The 22,058-nt window shown below is 45.1% G+C and overlaps 1 protein-coding gene across 1 annotated transcript in view; it reads left to right on the forward strand.

Annotated features, from left to right (window-relative positions):
* The window catches only part of LOC127912975 (membrane-associated guanylate kinase, WW and PDZ domain-containing protein 1-like), a 77,377-nt gene extending 61,474 nt beyond the window's left edge, over positions 1-15,903 (forward strand). The window contains exons 9-13 of the mRNA XM_052484168.1: positions 3,506-4,082; positions 6,967-7,468; positions 8,094-8,157; positions 9,863-10,222; positions 15,614-15,903. Of these exons, the coding sequence (XP_052340128.1) occupies positions 3,506-4,082; positions 6,967-7,468; positions 8,094-8,157; positions 9,863-10,222; positions 15,614-15,903 (1,793 nt within the window). The remainder of the gene's footprint in view (positions 1-3,505; positions 4,083-6,966; positions 7,469-8,093; positions 8,158-9,862; positions 10,223-15,613) is intronic.
* The last annotated feature ends 6,155 nt before the right edge of the window (positions 15,904-22,058 follow it).

The following is a 22,058-nucleotide window of genomic DNA, read 5'->3' on the forward strand; positions in this document are numbered from 1 at the left end:
CTACTGGGCCCGGAGAACGTAATCCCACTGTCACTGACACACGTGCACACGCACGTGCACACACACGGACACACACACACACACACACACACACACACACACACACACACACACACACAATCCAACCCTCTAACGTGAGGATGCTGGAGACAGGAATGCACCACACACATGCTATTACTTCTCACCTTAGATACACTGCATGCTGATCTATACACTACATACTGATCTATACACTACATACTGATCTATACACTACATACTGATCTATAGTAGTGGATCCTACACTACATACTGATCTATACACTACATACTGATCTATACACTACATACTGATCTATACACTACATACTGATCTATAGTAGTGGAACAGGGCTCCGGGCAGCCGAGCGGAAATGGAGGAAAACTCGCCTCCCTGCGGACCTGGCATCCTTTCACTCCCTCCTCTCTACATTTTCCTCCTCTGTCTCTGCTGCTAAAGCCACTTTCTACCATTCTAAATTCCAAGCATCTGCCTCTAACCCTAGGAAGCTCTTTGCCACCTTCTCCTCCCTCCTGAATCCTCCCCCCTCCCTCCTCCTCTCTGCAGATGACTTCGTCAACCATTTTGAAAAGAAGGTCGATGACATCCGATCCTCGTTTGCTAAGTCAAACGACACCGCTGGTTCTGCTCACACTGCCCTACCCTATGCTCTGACCTCTTTCTCCCCTCTCTCTCCAGATGAAATCTCGCGTCTTGTGACGGCCGGCCGCCCAACAACCTGCCCGCTTGACCCTATCCCCTCCTCTCTTCTCCAGACCATTTCCGGAGACCTTCTCCCTTACCTCACCTCGCTCATCAACTCATCCCTGACCGCTGGCTACGTCCCTCCCGTCTTCAAGAGAGCGAGAGTTGCACCCTTCTGAAAAAACCTACACTCGATCCCTCCGATGTCAACAACTACAGACCAGTATCCCTTCTCTCTTTTCTCTCCAAAACTCTTGAGCGTGCCGTCCTTGGCCAGCTCTACCGCTATCTCTCTCAGAATGACCTTCTTGATCCAAATCAGTCAGGTTTCAAGACTAGTCATTCAACTGAGACTGCTCTTCTCTGTATCACGGAGGCGCTCCGCACTGCTAAAGCTAACTAACTCTCTCCTCTGCTCTCATCCTTCTAGACCTATCGGCTGCCTTCGATACTGTGAACCATCAGATCCTCCTCTCCACCCTCTCCGAGTTGGGCATCTCCGGCGCGGCCCACGCTGATTGCGTCCTACCTGACAGGTCGCTCCTACCAGGTGGCGTGGCGAGAATCTGTCTCCTCACCACACGCTCTCACCACTGGTGTCCCCCAGGGCTTTGTTCTAGGCCCTCTCTTATTCTCGCTATACACCAAGTCACTTGGCTCTGTCATAACCTCACATGGTCTCTCCTATCATTGCTATGCAGACGACACACAATTAATCTTCTCCTTTCCCCCTTCTGATGACCAGGTGGCGAATCGCATCTCTGCATGTCTGGCAGACATATCAGTGTGGATGACGGATCACCACCTCAAGCTGAACCTCAGCAAGACGGAGCTCCTCTTCCTCCCGGGAAGGACTGCCCGTTCCATGATCTCGCCATCACGGTTGACAACTCCATTGTGTCCTCCTCCCAGAGCGCTAAGAACCTTGGCGTGATCCTGGACAACACCCTGACGTTCTCAACTAACATCAAGGCGGTGTCCCGTTCCTGTAGGTTCATGCTCTACAACATCCGCAGAGTACGACCCTGCCTCACACAGGAAGCGGCGCAGGTCCTAATCCAGGCACTTGTCATCTCCCGTCTTGATTACTGCAACTCGCTGTTGGCTGGGCTCCCTGCCTGTGCCATTAAACCCCTACAACTCATCCAGAACGCCGCAGCCCGTCTGGTGTTCAACCTTCCCAAGTTCTCTCACGTCACCCCGCTCCTCCGCTCTCTCCACTGGCTTCCAGTTGAAGCTGCATCCGCTACAAGACCATGGTGCTCGCCACGGAGCTGTGAGGGGAACGGCACCTCAGTACCTCCAGGCTCTGATCAGGCCCTACACCCAAACAAGGGCACTGCGTTCATCCACCTCTGGCCTGCTCGCCTCCCTACCACTGAGGAAGTACAGTTCCCGCTCAGCCCAGTCAAAACTGTTCGCTGCTCTGGCCCCCAATGGTGGAACAAACTCCCTCACGACGCCAGGACAGCGGAGTCAATCACCACCTTCCGGAGACACCTGAAACCCCACCTCTTCAAGGAATACCTAGGATAGGGTAAGGAGGGTAAGTAATCCTTCTCACCCCCCCCTTCTCCCCCAACAAGATTTAGATGCAAGTGGCTGTTCCACTGGTTGTCATAAGGTGTATGCACCAATTTGTAAGTCGCTCTGGATAAGAGCGTCTCTAAATGACTTAAATGTAATGTAAATGTAGTGGATCCTACACTACATACTGATCTATAGTAGTGGATGATATACTACATACTGATCTATAGTAGGGGATGATACACTACATACTGATCTATACACTACATACTGATCTATAGTAGGGGATGATATACTACATACTGATCTATAGTAGTGGATGATATACTACATACTGATCTATAGTAGGGGATGATATACTACATACTGATCTATAGTAGGGGATGATATACTACATACTGATCTATACACTACATGCTGATCTATACACTACATACTGATCTATACACTACATACTGATCTATACACTACATACTGATCTATACACTACATACTGATCTATACACTACATACTGATCTATACACTACATACTGATCTATACACTACGTACTGATCTATAGTAGGGGATGATATACTACATACTGATCTATACACTACATTTATTTTTTTATTTTATTTTATTTCACCTTTATTTAACCAGGTAGGCTAGTTGAGAACAAGTTCTCATTTGCAACTGCGACCTGGCCAAGATAAAGCATAGCAGTGTGAACAGACAACACAGAGTTACACATGGAGTAAACAATTAACAAGTCAATAACACAGTAGAAAAAATGGGCAGTCTATATACAATGTGTGCAAAAGGCATGAGGAGGTAGGCGAATAATACAATTTTGCAGATTAACACTGGAGTGATAAATTATCAGATGGGCATGTACAGGTAGAGATATTGGTGTGCAAAAGAGCAGAAAAGTAAATAAATAAAAACAGTATAAAAACAGTATGGGAATGAGGTAGGTGAAAAAGGGTGAGCTATTTACCTATAGACTATGTACAGCTGCAGCGATCGGTTAGCTGCTCAGATAGCTGATGTTTGAAGTTGGTGAGGGAGATAAAAGTCTCCAACTTCAGCGATTTTTGCAATTCGTTCCAGTCACAGGCAGCAGAGTACTGGAACGAAAGGCGGCCAATACTGATCTATACACTACATACTGATCTATAGTAGGGGATGATATACTACATACTGATCTATACACTACATACTGATCTATAGTAGGGGATGATATAACACATGAGATCTCTCTCTCTCTCTCCAGCTGATATCCTGGTCTACATCAATGACAGCTGTGTCCTGGGTCTGTCTCATAAAGAGGTGGTAGAGATGTTGAAGTCTGTCCCCATGGGTCACAGTGTGGACGTTGTGTTACGGAGAGGCTATCCCATGCTCTACAACCCAGACGGCTGTCCCAAACAACCCCTGACTCCCTCCGCCTCCTCCTCTCCTCTGGAACCTCTCAGCGCTGCAGCCACCCCTCCCTCCACAGCCACCGCTCAGCCCCTCTCCACCCCCGGTCCTGGCCCTCCCGAGCCACCCCAACCTCCCGGCCTGGCTAACCTGAACCGTACCCTGTCTCATCACAACGGAAACTATCTCAGAGTGGCGGGAAACTCAGGGTCGGGGCTGGACGCTAACGGGAATGCGGCAGACCTGTTGTCGGCTCCCCCCTCCTACCCGCTGTCTAATGGAATCCTTAGCTCTTCCGCCAGCTCAGCCTGTGCCCCCTCCTCCTCTCACAGTAGGGGCATCCCCCCTCCTCCCCCGCCCGAACGAACCTCCGCCTCCGCCAGCCAGAGTGACTCAGAGGAAGGAGCCTCGGGTGGAGCGACACAGAGGTAACTAACCCTAACTAACTAACTAACCTTAACTTGGTTGTTTTCAAACCTCTCCTCAAGGACCCCCAGATGTTTCACCATGTTGTTGTAGGTCTGAACCAGATCACCTGATGTACCTCGTCAAGGGCTTTTGATGATTAGTTGACCAGTTTAATCAGATGTGCTAACATCTAACATAGTTCAAATACACTCCAATTCGCAACAGATCCAAAGGTGACGCGATCTCTATTGCACTTCACACTGCCCTTTCTCACCTTTCTCACGAAAGGAACGCCTACGTTAGAAGGCTGTTCATTGACTACAGCTCAGCCTTCAACACCATAGTGCCCTCATCACTAAGCTAAGGACCCTGGGAGTGAACACCTCCCTCAGCAACTGGATTCTGGACTTGCTGACGGGCCGCCCCGAGGTGGTCAGGGTAGGTAACAACACATCTGCCACACTGATCCTCAACACTGGGGCCCCTCAGGGGTGCGTGCTCAGTCCCCTCCTGTACTTCCTGTTCACCCACGACTGCTTGGCCAGGCACGACTCCAGCACCATCATTAAGTTTGACGATGATGCAGGGGTGGTAGGCCTGATCACCAACAATTATGAGACAGCCTATAGGGAGGAGGTCAGAGTCCTGGCAGTGTGGTGCCAGGACAACAACCTCTACCTCAACGTGATCAAAACAAAGGAGTTGATCGTGGACTACAGGAAAAGGAGGGCAGAGCACATCACCAACAAACTATAGGGTACAGGGCACGACGACGCTTATTCCCCCTCAGGAGACTGAAAGGATTTGGCATGGGTCCTCAGATCCTGAAAAAGTTACACATCTGCATCATCGAGAGCATCCTAACTGGTTGAATCACTGTCTGATATGGAAACTGCTTGGCATCCGACCGCAAGACACTACAGAGGGTAATGTGTACGGCCGAGTACATCACCGGGGTCAAGCTTTCTACCATCCAGGACATATATACCAGGCGGTGACAGAGGAAGGCCCTAAAAATTGTCAAAAGACTCCAGCCACCCAAGTCATAGACTGTTCTCTCTGCTACCTCACGTCAAGCGGTACCGGAGCACCAAGTGTAGGACCAAAAGACTCCTTAATAGCTTCTACCCCCAAGCCATAAAACTGCTGAACAGTTAGTCAAATGCCCGAGAGATGTGCTGAGATGAGGCAGGGCTTTACCTAGTAAAGACTTATAGATCACCTGGAGCCAGTGGGTTTGGAGGGCCGGCCAACGAGAGCATACAGGTCGTAGTGGTGGGTAGTATATGGGGCTTTGGTGACAAAACAGATGGCACTGTGATAGACTACATCCAGTTTGCTGAGTAGAGGCTATTTTGTAAATGACATCGCCGAAGTTGAGGATCGGTAGGATAGTCAATTTTACGAGGGTATTTTTGACAGCATGAGTGAAGGAGGCTTTGTTGTGAAATAGGAAGCCGAATCTAGATTAAAGATTTTTGATTGGAGATGCTTAATATGAGTCTGGAAGGAGAGTTTACAGTCTAACCAGACACCTAGGTATTTGTAGTTGTTCACGTATTCTGAGTCAGAACCGTTCAGAGTAGTGATGCTAGTCGGGCGGGCGGGTGCGGCCAGCAATCGGTTGAAGAAAATGCATTTAGTTTTACTAGCATTTAAAAGCAGTTGGAGGCCACAGAAGGAGTGTTAAATGGCATTGAAGCTCATTTGGAGGTTTGTTAACACAGTATCCAAAGAAGGGCCAGAAGTATACGGAATGGTGTTGTCTGAGCCTCCCAGGTGGTGCAGTGTTCTAAGGCACTGCATCGCAGTGCTAGCTGTGCCACCAGAGATTCTGGGTTCGAGCCCAGGCTCTGTCGCAGCCGGCTGCGACCGGGAGGTCCATGGGGCGGCGCACAATTGGCCCAGCGGTGTGCGGGTTAGGGAGGGTTTGGCCGGCAGGGATATCCTTGTCTCATTGCTCACTAGCGACATCTGTGGCCCAGCGTCGTGCGGGTTAGGGAGGGTTTGGCCGGCAGGGATATCCTTGTCTCATTGCTCACTAGCGACATCTGTGGCCCAGCGTCGTGCGGGTTAGGGAGGGTTTGGCCGGCAGGGATATCCTTGTCTCATTGCTCACTAGCGACATCTGTGGCGGGCCGCGCACAGTGCATGCTGACCAGGTTGCCAGGTGTACGGCGTTTCCTCCGACACATTGGTGCTGCTGGCTTCTGGGTTGGATGTGCATTGTGTCAAGAAGCAGTGTGTGTTGGTTGGGTTGTGTTTCAGAGGACGCATGGGTCTCGACCTTCGCCTCTCCCAAGTCTATATGGGAGTTGCAGCGATGAGACAAGACTGTAACTACCAATGGGAAATTGGGAAGAAAAAAGGGGTAGAGGTGGATCAGAAAATCACCATCAGCAAGAGTGACATCATTGATATATACAGAAAATAGAGTCGCCACAGGTAATGAACCCTGTGGCACCCCCATAGAGATTGCCAGAGATCCCGACAACAGGCCCCCTGATTTGACAAATTGAACTCTATCTGAGAAGTAGTTGGTGAACCAGGCGAGGCAGTCATTTGAGAAACCAAGGCTATTGAGTGTGCCAATAAGAGTGCATTTATTGACAATGGCCAAGGCTTGGCCAGGTCAATGAAGACGGCTGCACAGTATTGTCTTTTATCGATAGCGGCTATGATATCGTTTAGGACCTTAAGAGTGGCTGAGGTGCACCCATGACCAGATTGCATAGTGGAGAAAGTATGGTGGGATTCTAAATGGTCGGTGATCTGTTTGTTAACTTGGCTAAGATTTTAGAGATGCAGGGCAGTTCTTAGTTTCCTCTGTGTGTCCGACTGGAACAGAATATTATCTAACATCTTGTCTCCGTCCTTATCCTCTGTATCTTCTTCCTTCATCAGATGGTCTCTGATGCGCTACAACGCGAACTCCCTCCCCACCCCCTCCTCCATACTCCACCACCAGAGTGACTTCACCACCTCCACCCTGCCCATCTCCGTCTCCAATCTGCCCCTGTCCCAGCCGGACGTGTGCACCGCCACCACCCCTGGAGCCCCCTGCCAACGGCCCCCCATGCCCCAGACCTCCCTCATGCTCCCCTCGCCCACGGAGGTCCCCCCTTGCGGCTTCAACGGCTGCCCAGCCAACGCCCAACCCCATGGGGGCCACAGCGCGCCCAGTGAGGGAGTACCTGGTGGGGCTGGAGGAGGGGAGCTGGTCCCTGTGCCCCTGGGGAGGAGTGAGGGGGGTGGGATGGGGTTCAGTGTGACGGCGGGGGGGCAGGGGGGGCAGCTGGCCCTGGTGAAGAGGGTCTGGGACAGAAGGCAGTGCTCCTCCCTGCAGCCAGGGGATGCTATAGTCAAGATCAACGGCGCTGACGTGCAGAGTCTCAGCTTCGCTCAGGTACGACCAACTTTGGAGACAGTTCTACAGCTAGAGGCTAAGATTTTGTTGATTGGTATCTATTGCAACAATGCTCAATAGTAATCATTCGTTCTCATCACTCTCTGGAGTATAAACATTCCGACAACATTGGTTATTGACACACAGAATACTTAAAGACAAATATACAGTACCAGTCACAAGTTTGGACACACCTTCAACCGTTTTTCTTTATTTTTACTACTTACTACTAATGCATTCCAGGTGACAACCTAATGAAGCTGGTTGAGAGAATGCAAAGAGTGTTTCCTAAGCTGTCATCAAGGCAAAGGGTGGCAACTTTGACAAATCTCAAATATAAAATATATTATGATTTGTTAAGACTTTTTTGGTTACCCCATGATGCCATATGTGTTATTTCATAGTTATTTCATAGTCTTCGCTATTATTCTACGATGTAGAAAATAGTAAAAATGAAGAAAAACCCTTTAATGATTCGGTGTGTCCAAACATTTGACTGGTACTTGTACATAAGAGCTTGTTTCTGAATGTCACTACAAGTTCATTTGAAAAAGGCCTTTGAAAAAACAGTGTTTGTCCATTTGTTTTGAACCTATCTTAACATGACCTCTGCTGAACACTGTAGGTCCAGAGGGTTCTACAAAAACACACCAGGCAGGGAGAAGTAGTGCTGCTGGTTTACAGAGGAGGTAAGACCATTAACCTTTAACCTGTATAAATACTACCATTACTACCACAATACACTGTATTTACCTATATAACCTGTATAAATACTACCATTACTACCACAAATACACTATTTACCTATATAACCTGTATAAATACTACCATTACTACCACAATACACTATTTACCTATATAACCTGTATAAATACTACCATTACCACCACAAATACACTATTTACCTATATAACCTGTATAAATACTACCATTACTACCACAAATACGCTATTTACCTATATAACCTATATAAATACTACCATTACTACCACAAATACGCTATTTACCTATATAACCTGTATAAATACTACCATTACTACCACAAATACACTGTATTTACCTATATAAATTGTATAAAAACTACCATTACTACCACAAATACACTATTTACCTATATAACCTGTATAAATACTACCATTACTACCACAAATACACTATTTACCCATATAACCTGTATAAATACTACCATTACTACCACAAATACACTGTATTTACCTATATAACCTGTATAAATACTACCATTACTACCACAAATACGCTATTTACCTATATAACCTGTATAAATACTACCATTACTACCACAAATACGCTATTTACCTATATAACCTGTATAAATACTAACATTACTACCACAAATACGCTATTTACCTATATAACCTATATAAATACTACAAGTACTACCAAAAAAACACTGTATTTACCTATATAACTGTATAAATACTATAGTACTGATACTACCACAATACACTGTATTTACCTATATAACCTGTATAAATACTCTAGTACTGATACTACCACAATACACTGTATTTACCCATATACATACTAGTAATACTACCATTACTACCACAATACACTGTATTTACCCATATACATACTAGTAATACTACCATTACTACCACAATACACTGTATTTACCCATATACATACTAGTAATACTACCATTACTACCACAATACACTGTATTTACCCATATACATACTAGTAATACTACCATTACTACCACAATACACTGTATTTACCCATATACATACTAGTAATACTACCATTACTACCACAATACACTGTATTTACCCATATACATACTAGTAATAATACTGCTGTTGCATTGTTGCAGTACCCTCATCCTGGTGTTCTTCCTGTTTAATTACTCTTTATGAAACTTTAGTACTTTAGGTATGAATCCTCTGTATGTTACATTTAACTTCAGTACGATTTGGTTTAAATTCTCTCAATGTAACAGGTATCTTTATCACTTTGGGTTTTAAACCACTTTCAGACCAGGTTACTGTGTACAGGATACAGGGTTGTTTCTCCTCAGAGATTCTGTTTCCTTGTGTCGGGTTCACTGTTGACATTCTGATAGGTCTAGATGAGCTGAACGTCTCTCTTGGTGTTCAAATTATATGCCTCCCTCTCTCTCTCTCTCTCTCTCTCTCTCTCTCTCTCTCTCTCTCTCTCTCTCTCTCTCTCTCTCTCTCTCTCTCTCTCTCTCTCTCTCTCTCTCTCTCTCTCTCTCTCTCTCTCTCTCTCTCTCTCTCTCTCTCTCTCTCTCTCCAGGGTCGCTCCTCTCTCCTGTCTCCCCTAACCTCTACAAGCCCCTCCCCTCTCCCCTGGGCCCCTCCTCCTCCCATGGCCTCCCATCTGACCTGCCTGCCTCCTCCTCCACCTCAGATGCCTTGGTGCCCCTGCACCTCCCTCACATCCCCCATCTCCCCCCCAGCCACAGTGACCTCTCCCCAGCCTCGCCCTCCACAGATCTCCCCTCCCTGGTCCAGAGCACAAGCTTTCTGGACTCAGTCCCTGTAACTCTCACCCTGGAACCCAGAGACTGGGTTGGGCTGGAGAACGGTGTTGGGGCCCCGGGTGTGTTGAGGCCCCCTGGAGGTTGGGGAGGAGCAGGACTGGGGGCTGTGGCCAAGGGCCAGGTGGACAGACGAGGGGGAGGGGTCAGGGGACAGGAGGTGGAGCTACGGAGACGGCCGGGGGAGGGGTTCGGCTTCATCATCGCCTCAAAGGACCTGGCCAATGGGGGTGAGTCATTTATTGTTTATTTATAACCCAATGCTGATTAAGGATCAGATCCTCTGCTTGTCCACATAGTTGTATTCATTTTGATATAAATGGGCAAAACTGATCCTAGATCAGTACTCCTACTCTGAGGTGCTTCACGCCAGGCCTGGTCGTAAAGATAATTCATTTGTTGTGTTAAATGCTGTTTAATGCCTTCTGGGTATTCAACACCTGTGGTTTAATTAACAAGGGATTTAATGCCTTCTGGGTATTCAACACCTGTGGTTTAATTAACAAGGGATTTAATGCCTTCTGGGTATTCAACACCTGTGGTTTAATTAACAAGGGATTTAATGCCTTCTGGGTATTCAACACCTGTGGTTTAATTAACAAGGGATTTAATGCCTTCTGGGTATTCAACACCTGTGGTTTAATTAACAAGGGATTTAATGCCTTCTGGGTATTCAACACCTGTGGTTTAATTAACAAGGGATTTAATGCCTTCTGGGTATTCAACACCTGTGGTTTAATTAACAAGGGATTTAATGCCTTCTGGGTATTCAACACCTGTGGTTTAATTAACAAGGGATTTAATGCCTTCTGGGTATTCAACACCTGTGGTTTAATTAACAAGGGATTTAATGCCTTCTGGGTATTCAACACCTGTGGTTTAATTAACAAGGGATTTAATGTCTTCTGGGTATTCAACACCTCTGGTTTAATTAACAAGGGATTTAATGCCTTCTGGGTATTCAACACCTCTGGTTTAATTAACAAGGGATTTAATGCCTTCTGGATATTCAAAATCAAATCAAATCAAATCAAATTTATTTATATAGCCCTTCGTACATCAGCTGATATCTCAAAGTGCTGTACAGAAACCCAGCCTAAAACCCCAAACAGCAAGCAATGCAGGTATAGAAGCACGGTGGCTAGGAAAAACTCCCTAGAAAGGCCAAAACCTAGGAAGAAACCTAGAGAGGAACCAGGCTATGTGGTGTGGCCAGTCCTCTTCTGGCTGTGCCGGGTGGAGATTATAACAGAACATGGCCAAGATGTTCAAATGTTCATAAATGACCAGCATGGTCAAATAATAACAAGGCAGAACAGTTGAGACTGGAGCAGCAGCATGGCCAGGTGGACTGGGGACAGCAAGGAGTCATCATGTCAGGTAGTCCTGGGGCATGGTCCTAGGGCTCAAACCTCTGGTTTAATTAACAAGGGATTTAATGCCTTCTGGGTATTCAACACCTGTGGTTTAATTAACAAGGGATTCAATGAGCCAACGCTATCTCATTGCCTCATAGCACTATAAACCTGTAACGTCTGCTCTATGTAACTATGAAATCTGGCGCAAATCTGTGGATGTGTAATGCACTTCCATCCAGAACAGATACAGTAGAATTATGTTTATTGTGTGATCGATCGCCTCAATTCGATCTGATGTAGCAAAATTTGATTATTATTTTATTTAAAAAAAAAATAAAATAGAGTCTCAGAGATAGAAAATTGTATATCATACACTACATTTGCGGAAACAATGGGAAAGTAATTCTACTTTGAATGTTGATAAACTTATAACCCCACTTGAGAGTGAGTAGTGTAGTAAACAACCAAAGATTTCAATACTAAAAGTGGTGAAAGTAGTAGCCTACAACAAGAAAACAACTCCAGGTAAAAATACCCTTTATCTCGTCCTTGGCCCTTTATCCTAATCTCGCCCTTTATCCTAATCTGACTTTGGTGCAGGTCATGTTGACTGTATCTCGTCCTTGGCCCTTTATCCTAATCTCGCCCTTTATCCTAATCTGACTTTGGTGCAGGTCATGTTGACTGTATCTCGTCCTTGGCCCTTTATCCTAATCTGACTTTGGTGCAGGTCATGTTGACTGTATCTCGTCCTTGGCCCTTTATCCTAATCTGACTTTGGTGCAGGTCATGTTGACTGTATCTCGTCCTTGGCCCTTTATCCTAATCTGACTTTGGTGCAGGTCATGTTGACTGTATCTCGTCCTTGGCCCTTTACCCTAATCTGACTTTGGTGCAGGTCATATTGACTGTATCTCGTCCTTGGCCCTTTATCCTAATCTGACTTTGGTGCAGGTCATGTTGACTGTATCTCGTCCTTGGCCCTTTATCCTAATCTGACTTTGGTGCAGGTCATGTTGACTGTATCTCGTCCTTGGCCCTTTACCCTAATCTGACTTTGGTGCAGGCCACGTTGACTGTATCTCGTCCTTGGCCCTTTATCCTAATCTCGCCCTTTATCCTAATCTGACTTTGGTACAGGTCATGTTGACTGTATCTCGTCCTTGGCCCTTTACCCTAATCTGACTTTGGTGCAGGTCATGTTGACTGTATCTCGTCCTTGGCCCTTTATCCTAATCTGACTTTGGTGCAGGTCATGTTGACTGTATCTCGTCCTTGGCCCTTTATCCTAATCTGACTTTGGTGCAGGTCATGTTGACTGTATCTCGTCCTTGGCCCTTTATCCTAATCTGACTTTGGTGCAGGTCATGTTGACTGTATCTCGTCCTTGGCCCTTTATCCTAATCTGACTTTGGTGCAGGTCATGTTGACTGTATCTCGTCCTTGGCCCTTTATCCTAATCTGACTTTGGTGCAGGTCATGTTGACTGTATCTCGTCCTTGGCCCTTTATCCTAATCTGACTTTGGTGCAGGTCATGTTGACTGTATCTCGTCCTTGGCCCTTTATCCTAATCTGACTTTGGTGCAGGTCATGTTGACTGTATCTCGTCCTTGGCCCTTTATCCTAATCTGACTTTGGTGCAGGTCATGTTGACTGTATCTCGTCCTTGGCCCTTTACCCTAATCTGACTTTGGTGCAGGTCATATTGACTGTATCTCGTCCTTGGCCCTTTATCCTAATCTGACTTTGGTGCAGGTCATGTTGACTGTATCTCGTCCTTGGCCCTTTATCCTAATCTGACTTTGGTGCAGGTCATGTTGACTGTATCTCGTCCTTGGCCCTTTATCCTAATCTGACTTTGGTGCAGGTCATGTTGACTGTATCTCGTCCTTGGCCCTTTATCCTAATCTGACTTTGGTGCAGGTCATGTTGACTGTATCTCGTCCTTGGCCCTTTATCCTAATCTGACTTTGGTGCAGGTCATGTTGACTGTATCTCGTCCTTGGCCCTTTATCCTAATCTGACTTTGGTGCAGGTCATGTTGACTGTATCTCGTCCTTGGCCCTTTACCCTAATCTGACTTTGGTGCAGGTCATATTGACTGTATCTCGTCCTTGGCCCTTTATCCTAATCTGACTTTGGTGCAGGTCATGTTGACTGTATCTCGTCCTTGGCCCTTTATCCTAATCTGACTTTGGTGCAGGTCATGTTGACTGTATCTCGTCCTTGGCCCTTTACCCTAATCTGACTTTGGTGCAGGTCATGTTGACTGTATCTCATCCTTGGCCCTTTATCTCAATCTGACTTTGGTGCAGGTCATGTTGACTGTATCTCATCCTTGGCCCTTTATCTCAATCTGACTTTGGTGCAGGTCATGTTGACTGTATCTCGTCCTTGGCCCTTTATCCTAATCTGACTTTGGTGCAGGCCACGTTGACTGTATCTCGTCCTTGGCCCTTTATCCTAATCTGACTTTGGTGCAGGTCATGTTGACTGTATCTCGTCCTTGGCCCTTTATCCTAATCTCGCCCTTTATCCTAATCTGACTTTGGTGCAGGTCATGTTGACTGTATCTCGTCCTTGGCCCTTTATCCTAATCTGACTTTGGTGCAGGCCACGTTGACTGTATCTCGTCCTTGGCCCTTTATCCTAATCTCGCCCTTTATCCTAATCTGACTTTGGTGCAGGTCATGTTGACTGTATCTCGTCCTTGGCCCTTTATCCTAATCTGACTTTGGTGCAGGCCACGTTGACTGTATCTCGTCCTTGGCCCTTTTATCCTAATCTCGCCCTTTATCCTAATCTGACTTTGGTACAGGTCATATTGACTGTATCTCATCCTTGGCCCTTTATCCTAATCTGACTTTGGTACAGGTCATGTTGACTGTATCTCATCCTTGGCCCTTTACCCTAATCTGACTTTGGTGCAGGTCATGTTGACTGTATCTCGTCCTTGGCCCTTTATCCTAATCTGACTTTGGTGCAGGTCATGTTGACTGTATCTCGTCCTTGGCCCTTTATCCTAATCTGACTTTGGTGCAGGTCATGTTGACTGTATCTCGTCCTTGGCCCTTTATCCTAATCTGACTTTGGTGCAGGTCCTTTATCCTAATCTGACTTTGGTGCAGGTCATGTTGACTGTATCTCGTCCTTGGCCCTTTATCCCAATCTGACTTTGGTGCAGGTCATGTTGACTGTATCTCGTCCTTGGCCCTTTATCCTAATCTGACTTTGGTGCAGGTCATGTTGACTGTATCTCGTCCTTGGCCCTTTATCCTAATCTGACTTTGGTGCAGGTCATGTTGACTGTATCTCGTCCTTGGCCCTTTATCCTAATCTGACTTTGGTGCAGGTCATGTTGACTGTATCTCGTCCTTGGCCCTTTATCCTAATCTCGCCCTTTATCCTAATCTGACTTTGGTGCAGGTCATGTTGACTGTATCTCGTCCTTGGCCCTTTATCCTAATCTGACTTTGGTGCAGGTCATGTTGACTGTATCTCGTCCTTGGCCCTTTATCCTAATCTCGCCCTGGATCCTAATCTGACTTTGGTGCAGGTCATGTTGACTGTATCTCGTCCTTGGCCCTTTATCCCTTTATCAGAAGCCACTCCTCAGTAAAAGGCACATGACAGCCCGCTTGGAGTTTGCCCTAAAGTTGCACCTAAAGGACTCTGACCATGAGAAACAAGATTCCCTGGTCTGATGAAACCAAGATTGAACTCTTTAGCCTGAATGCCATGTGTCACATCTGGAGGAAACCTGGCACCATCCCTACGGTGAAGCATGGTGGTGGCAGCATCATACTGTGGGGAAGGTTTTTAGCAGCAGGGTCTGGGAGACTAGTCAGGATCGAGGGAAAGAAGAACGGAGAAAAGTACAGAGATCCTTGATGAAAACCTGCTCCAGAGCGCTCAGGACCTCAGACTGGGGTGAAGGTTCTCCTTCCAACAGGACAATGACCCTAAGCACACAGCCAAGACAACGCAGGTGTGGCTTTGGAACAAGTCTCTGAATGTCCTTGAGTGGCCCAGCCAGAGCCTGGACTTGAACCCGATCGAACATCCCTGGAGACCTGAAAATAGAGAGTCAACATGAGCGAGCCCGCTAGCTAACGTTTGCTAGCTAGCGAACAGTACGCCTTAATTTAGCAATGATAAATGACGTTCTGACATATTTAGAAACGTATAATATCTGGAAAATGTAGCTGTGCTCTCACCCGTATATATGGATCATCGTTTCACACTGGAACTGTTAAACTCAGCGTCAAGTCATGCCAGGGTCACACCAGGTTCACGCCAGGGTCACGCCAGGGTCACGCCAGGTTCACGCCAGGGTCACGCCAGGGTCACGCCAGGTTCACGCCAGGGTCACGCCAGGGTCACGCCAGGTTCACGCCAGGTTCACGCCAGGGTCACGCCAGGTTCACGCCAGGTTCACGCCAGGTTCACGCCAGGTCACGCCAGGTTCACGCCAGGGTCACGCCAGGTTCACGCCAGGTTCACGCCAGGGTTACGCCAGGTTCACGCCAGGTTCACGCCAGGTTCACGCTGACCGTGTGCAGGAAGTAGCCCATCACTTTTTTCCAACTGATCTGTCGATGACGCCCTGAATTTAGCAGGCACAAATGTTGTTGAGAAAAGTAACGAAATTTTTGTAGTTCTCTCGATGGCAAACGTTACGTCTTTTCAAAAACACAGCAGTAGAAAGGGACTGTCGACACATATTGATCAGCTCACGTTATAGACAGAAGCATGTTACAAGGCAGACCAATCCAAACTCATCACCCGGCATGTCCAGCCCACTCATTATCTCAGCCAATCAAATTGGAAGGTTCCTAACTTTTTTTCCGTAGCTAAACCAACTAGGCTCGTAATTTAATAATAATAATAATAATAATATATGCCATTTAGCAGACGCTTTTATCCAAAGCGACTTACAGTGTATTCCTATTTAAGGATGAAATACAAGTCTGTTATTAAAGATATGTTCTAGAAGTATTTCTGATTTTTTTTTTAAATTTATGTTCAAATGGCTCTCCTGTGAAGTAGTGACATGGGACATACACCTAGTTTCCTGAAACAAGTTACGTATTATAATCTACAGTATCTGGGTAATTAAGGGATATTATAATCTACAGTATCTGGGTAATTAAGGGATATTATAATCTACAGTATCTGGCTAATTAAGGGATATTATAATCTACAGTATCTGGGTAATCTGGGGGATGGGGCAGGGGGAGTCAACACATGTGTGCTGAGGTCAGCGGCTGTAACCTTTGGACAACACAGGCCACACGTTTGCCTTTTTGACCAATCAGGGAATCTGTCTTGTACAGTGCAGTAGAGTTCAGTTATTCTCTGGTGTTAGTGTAGTGTAATAATCTGGTGTTAGTGTAGTAATCTGGTGTTACTATAGTAATCTGGTGTTACTGTAGTAATCTGGTGTTAGTTTAGTGTAGTAATCTGGTGTTAGTGTAGTATAGTAATCTGGTGTCAGTGTCGTAATCTGGTGTTACTGTAGTAATCTGGTGTTAGTGTAGTAATCTGGTGTTAGTATAGTAGTCTGGTGTTAGTGTAGTGTAGTAACCTGGTGTTACTATAGTAATCTGGTGTTAGTGTAGTGTAGTGATATGGTGTTAGTGTAGTGTAGTAATCTGGTGTTAGTGTAGTGTAGTAATCTGGTGTTACTGTAGTGTAGTAGTATGGTGTTACTGTAGTGTAGTAGTCTGGTGTTACTATAGTAATCTGGTGTTAGTGTAGTGTAGTAATCTGGTGTTAGTGTAGTGTAGTAATCTGGTGTTACTGTAGTAATCTGGTGTTAGTGTAGTATAGTAATCTGGTGTTACTGTAGTGTAGTAATCTGGTGTTACTGTAGTAATCTGGTGTTAGTGTAGTGTAGTAATCTGGTGTTACTGTAGTGTAGTAATCTGGTGTTAGTGTAGTGTAGTAATCTGGTGTTACTGTAATGTAGTAATCTGGTGTTAGTGTAGTGTAGTAATCTGGTGTTACTGTAGTGTAGTAATCTGGTGTTACTATAGTAATCTGGTGTTACTGTAGTGTAGTAATCTGGTGTTACTATAGTGTATTAGTCTGGTGTTAGTGTAGTATAGTAAACTGGTGTTAGTGTAGTATAGTAGTCTGGTGTTAGTGTAGTGTAGTAATCTGGTGTTACTGTAGTGTAGTAGTCTGGTGTTACTATAGTGTAGTAGTCTGGTGTTACTATAGTGTAGTAATCTGGTGTTACTATAGTGTAGTAGTCTGGTGTTAGTGTAGTGTAGTAGTCTGGTGTTAGTGTAGTGTAGTAGTCTGGTGTTACTATAGTGTAGTAGTCTGGTGTTAGTGTAGTAATCTGGTGTTAGTGTAGTGTAGTAGTCTGGTGTTAGTGTAGTGTAGTAGGCTGGTGTTACTATAGTGTATTAGTCTGGTGTTACTATAGTGTAGTAGTCTGGTGTTACTATAGTGTAGTAGTCTGGTTTTACTATAGTGTAGTAATCTGGTGTTACTATAGTGTAGTAGTCTGGTGTTAGTGTAGTGTAGTAATCTGGTGTTTGTGTAGTGTAGTAATCTGGTGTTAGTGTAGTATAGTAGTCTGGTGTTACTATAGTAATCTGGTGTTAGTGTAGTGTAGTAATCTGGTGTTACTATAGTGCAGTAGTCTGGTGTTACTATAGTGTAGTAATCTGGTGTTAGTGTAGTGTATTAGTCTGGTGTTACTATAGTGTAGTAGTATGGTGTTGGTGTAGTATAGTAGTCTGGTGTTAGTGTAGTAATCTGGTGTTAGTGTAGTGTAGTAATCTGGTGTTACTATAGTGTAGTAGTATGGTGTTGGTGTAGTATAGTAGTCTGGTGTTAGTGTAGTAATCTGGTGTTAGTGTAGTGTAGTAATCTGGTGTTACTGTAGTGTAGTAATCTGGTGTTACTATAGTATAGTAATCTGGTGTTACTGTAGTGTAGTAATCTGGTGTTAGTGTAGTAATCTGGTGTTAGTGTAGTGTAGTAGTCTGGTGTTACTATAGTAATCTGGTGTTACTATAGTGTAGTAGTCTGGTGTTACTATAGTGTATTAGTCTGGTGTTACTATAGTGTAGTAATCTGGTGTTACTATAGTGTAGTAGTCTGGTGTTAGTGTAGTGTAGTAGTCTGGTGTTACTATAGTGTATTAGTCTGGTGTTAGTGTAGTGTAGTAGTCTGGTGTTACTATAGTGTATTAGTCTGGTGTTAGTGTAGTGTAGTAGTCTGGTGTTACTATAGTGTATTAGTCTGGTGTTACTATAGTGTATTAGTCTGGTGTTACTATAGTGTAGTAATCTGGTGTTAGTGTAGTGTATTAGTCTGGTGTTAGTGTAGTGTAGTAGTCTGGTGTTACTATAGTGTAGTAATCTGGTGTTACTATAGTGTATTAGTCTGGTGTTACTATAGTGTAGTAATCTGGTGTTAGTGTAGTGTAGTAGTCTGGTGTTACTATAGTGTAGTAGTCTGGTGTTAGTGTAGTGTATTAGTCTGGTGTTAGTGTAGTGTAGTAGTCTGGTGTTACTATAGCGTAGCAGTCTGGTGTTACTATAGTGTAGTAGTCTGGTGTTACTATAGTGTAGTAGTCTGGTGTTACTATAGCGTAGCAGTCTGGTGTTACTATAGTGCACTACATTTAATATGTGTAGTGTTTACACCATGTAGTCACATAAAAGCTGATTGAATCTATATAGGTCAGGACATGTTCTGTGTAAAGAGCATCAGCTTCAAGACCCCTAGAGAGATTGTTGAAAGCCGGCGTGTGTGCTTTAATGTGTTAGTCTGTGTGTGTGTGTCCGTACGCCTGTGTCTGTCTGTCTGCCTGTCTGCCTGTCTGTCTGTCTGTCTGTCTGTCTGTCTGTCTGTCTGTCTGTCTGTCTGTCTGTCTGTCTGTCTGTCTGTGTGTGTGTGTGTGTGTGTGTGTGTGTGTGTGTGTGTGTGTGTGTGTGTGTGTGTGTGTGTGTGTGTGTGTGTGTGTGTGTGTGTGTGTGTGTGTGTGTGTGTGTGTGTGTGTACTGTGCCACTCATGCCAATATGTTTTTCTATCTGTGTCAGCCACGTTGTCTCTGTTTGATAAGTCAATTTGAGTTCGAAACACGTGTTCTATCTTTTCATGTTCTCAAAGCAGAAATGCAGTGAGCTGTAATTAACACACACACACGCAGATACACACACACACACAGATACACACACACACAGATACACACACACACCACATGATGTCATGGTTTGAATCTCACCGTACCTCACCGTACTCATCTACTCTGGTATTCCCCTGAGTTTCACCTTCCTCCCCCCTTCCATATCTCTCCACCCACCACTTCCTGTCCAACCTCTCTCTCTCTCTCTCTCTCTCTCTCTCTCTCTCTCTATATATATATATATATATATATATATATATATATATATATATATAACATTCAAAGGGCTTTATTGGCATGGGAGACATACAGTTCATTCAGAAAGTATTCAGACCCCTTCCCTTTTTTCACATTTTGTTACGTTACAGCCGTATTCTAAAATGGATTAAATAAAACAAATCCTGGTCAATCTACACACAATACCCCAGAATGACATCACAATACAGCATAATGACATCACAATACCCCAGAATGACATCACAATACAGCATAATGACGTCACAAAACCCCAGAATGACATCACAATACCCCAGAATGACATCACAATACCCCAGAATGACATCACAATACCCCAGAATGACATCACAATACCCCAGAATGACATCACAATACCCCAGAATGACATCACAATACCCCAGAATGACATCACAATACCCCAGAATGACATCACAATACCCCAGAATGACATCACAATACCCCAGAATGACATCACAATACCCCATAATGACATCACAATACCCCAGAATGACATCACAATACCCCAGAATGACATCACAATACCCCAGAATGACATCACAATACCCCAGAATGACATCACAATACCCCAGAATGACATCACAATACCCCAGAATGACATCACAATACACCATAATGACATCACAATACCCCAGAATGACATCACAATACCCCAGAATGACATCACAATACCCCAGAATGACATCACAATACCCCAGAATGACATCACAATACCCCAGAATGACATCACAATACAACATAATGACATCACAATACCCCAGAATGACATCACAATACCCCAGAATGACATCACAATACCCCAGAATGACATCACAATACCCCAGAATGACATCACAATACCCCAGAATGACATCACAATACAACATAATGACATCACAATACCCCAGAATGACATCACAATACCCCAGAATGACATCACAATACCCCAGAATGACATCACAATACAACATAATGACGTCACAATACCCCAGAATGACATCACAATACCCCAGAATGACATCACAATACCCCAGAATGACATCACAATACAACATAATGACGTCATAAGGTGAATGCACCAATTTGTAAGTCGCTCTGGATAAGAGCGTCTGCTAAATGACTTAAATGTAATGTAAATGTCACAATACCCCAGAATGACATCACAATACCCCAGAATGACATCACAATACCCCAGAATGACATCACAATACCCCAGAATGACATCACAATACCCCATAATGGCATCACAATACCACATAATGACATCACAATACCCCATAATGACATAGTGAAATCAGGTTTTAAGAAATGTTTGCAAATGTATACGTATTTACATAAGTATTCAGACACAAACGAATGCCGTTACAGCTATGAGACTCGAAAATGAGCTCAAGTGAATCCTGTTTACCTTGACCATCCTCGAGATGTTTCTACAATTTGATTGGAGTTCACCTGTGGTAAATGAAAGTGATTGGACATGGTTTGGAAAGGCACACACCTGTCTATATAAGGTCCCACAGTTGACAGTGCATGTCAGAGCAAAAACCAAAGCATGAGGTTGAAGGAATTGTCCGTTGAGAGACAGGATTATGTCGAGGCACAGATCTGGGGAAGGGTGCCAAAATATTTCTGCAGCATTGAAGGTCCCCAAGAATACAGTGGTCTCCATCATTCTCTAATGGAAGAAGTTTGGAACCACCAAGACTCTTCCTAGAAACCTGGCACCATCCCTACGGTGAAGCATGGTGGTGGCAGCATCATGCTGTGGGGATGTTTTTCAGCGGCAGGGACTGGGAGACTAGTCAGGATTGAGGGAAAGAGGAAGCCACTCCTCAGTAAAAGGCACATGACAGCCCGCTTGGAGTTTGCCCTAAAGTTGCACCTAAAGGACTCTGACCATGAGAAACAAGATTCCCTGGTCTGATGAAACCAAGATTGAACTCTTTAGCCTGAATGCCATGTGTCACATCTGGAGGAAACCTGGCACCATCCCTACGGTGAAGCATGGTGGTGGCAGCATCATGCTGTGGGGAAGGTTTTTAGCAGCAGGGTCTGGGAGACTAGTCAGGATCGAGGGAAAGAAGAACGGAGAAAAGTACAGAGAGATCCTTGATGAAAACCTGCTCCAGCGCGCTCAGGACCTCAGACTGGGGTGAAGGTTCTCCTTCCAACAGGACAATGACCCTAAGCACACAGCCAAGACAACGCAGGTGTGGCTTTGGAACAAGTCTCTGAATGTCCTTGAGTGGCCCAGCCAGAGCCTGGACTTGAACCCGATCGAACATCCCTGGAGACCTGAAAATAGCTGTACAGCTACGCTCCC

This window comes from Oncorhynchus keta, chromosome 28 (genome assembly GCF_023373465.1).
Source record: "Oncorhynchus keta strain PuntledgeMale-10-30-2019 chromosome 28, Oket_V2, whole genome shotgun sequence".
Taxonomy (NCBI): Eukaryota; Metazoa; Chordata; class Actinopteri; order Salmoniformes; family Salmonidae; genus Oncorhynchus; species Oncorhynchus keta.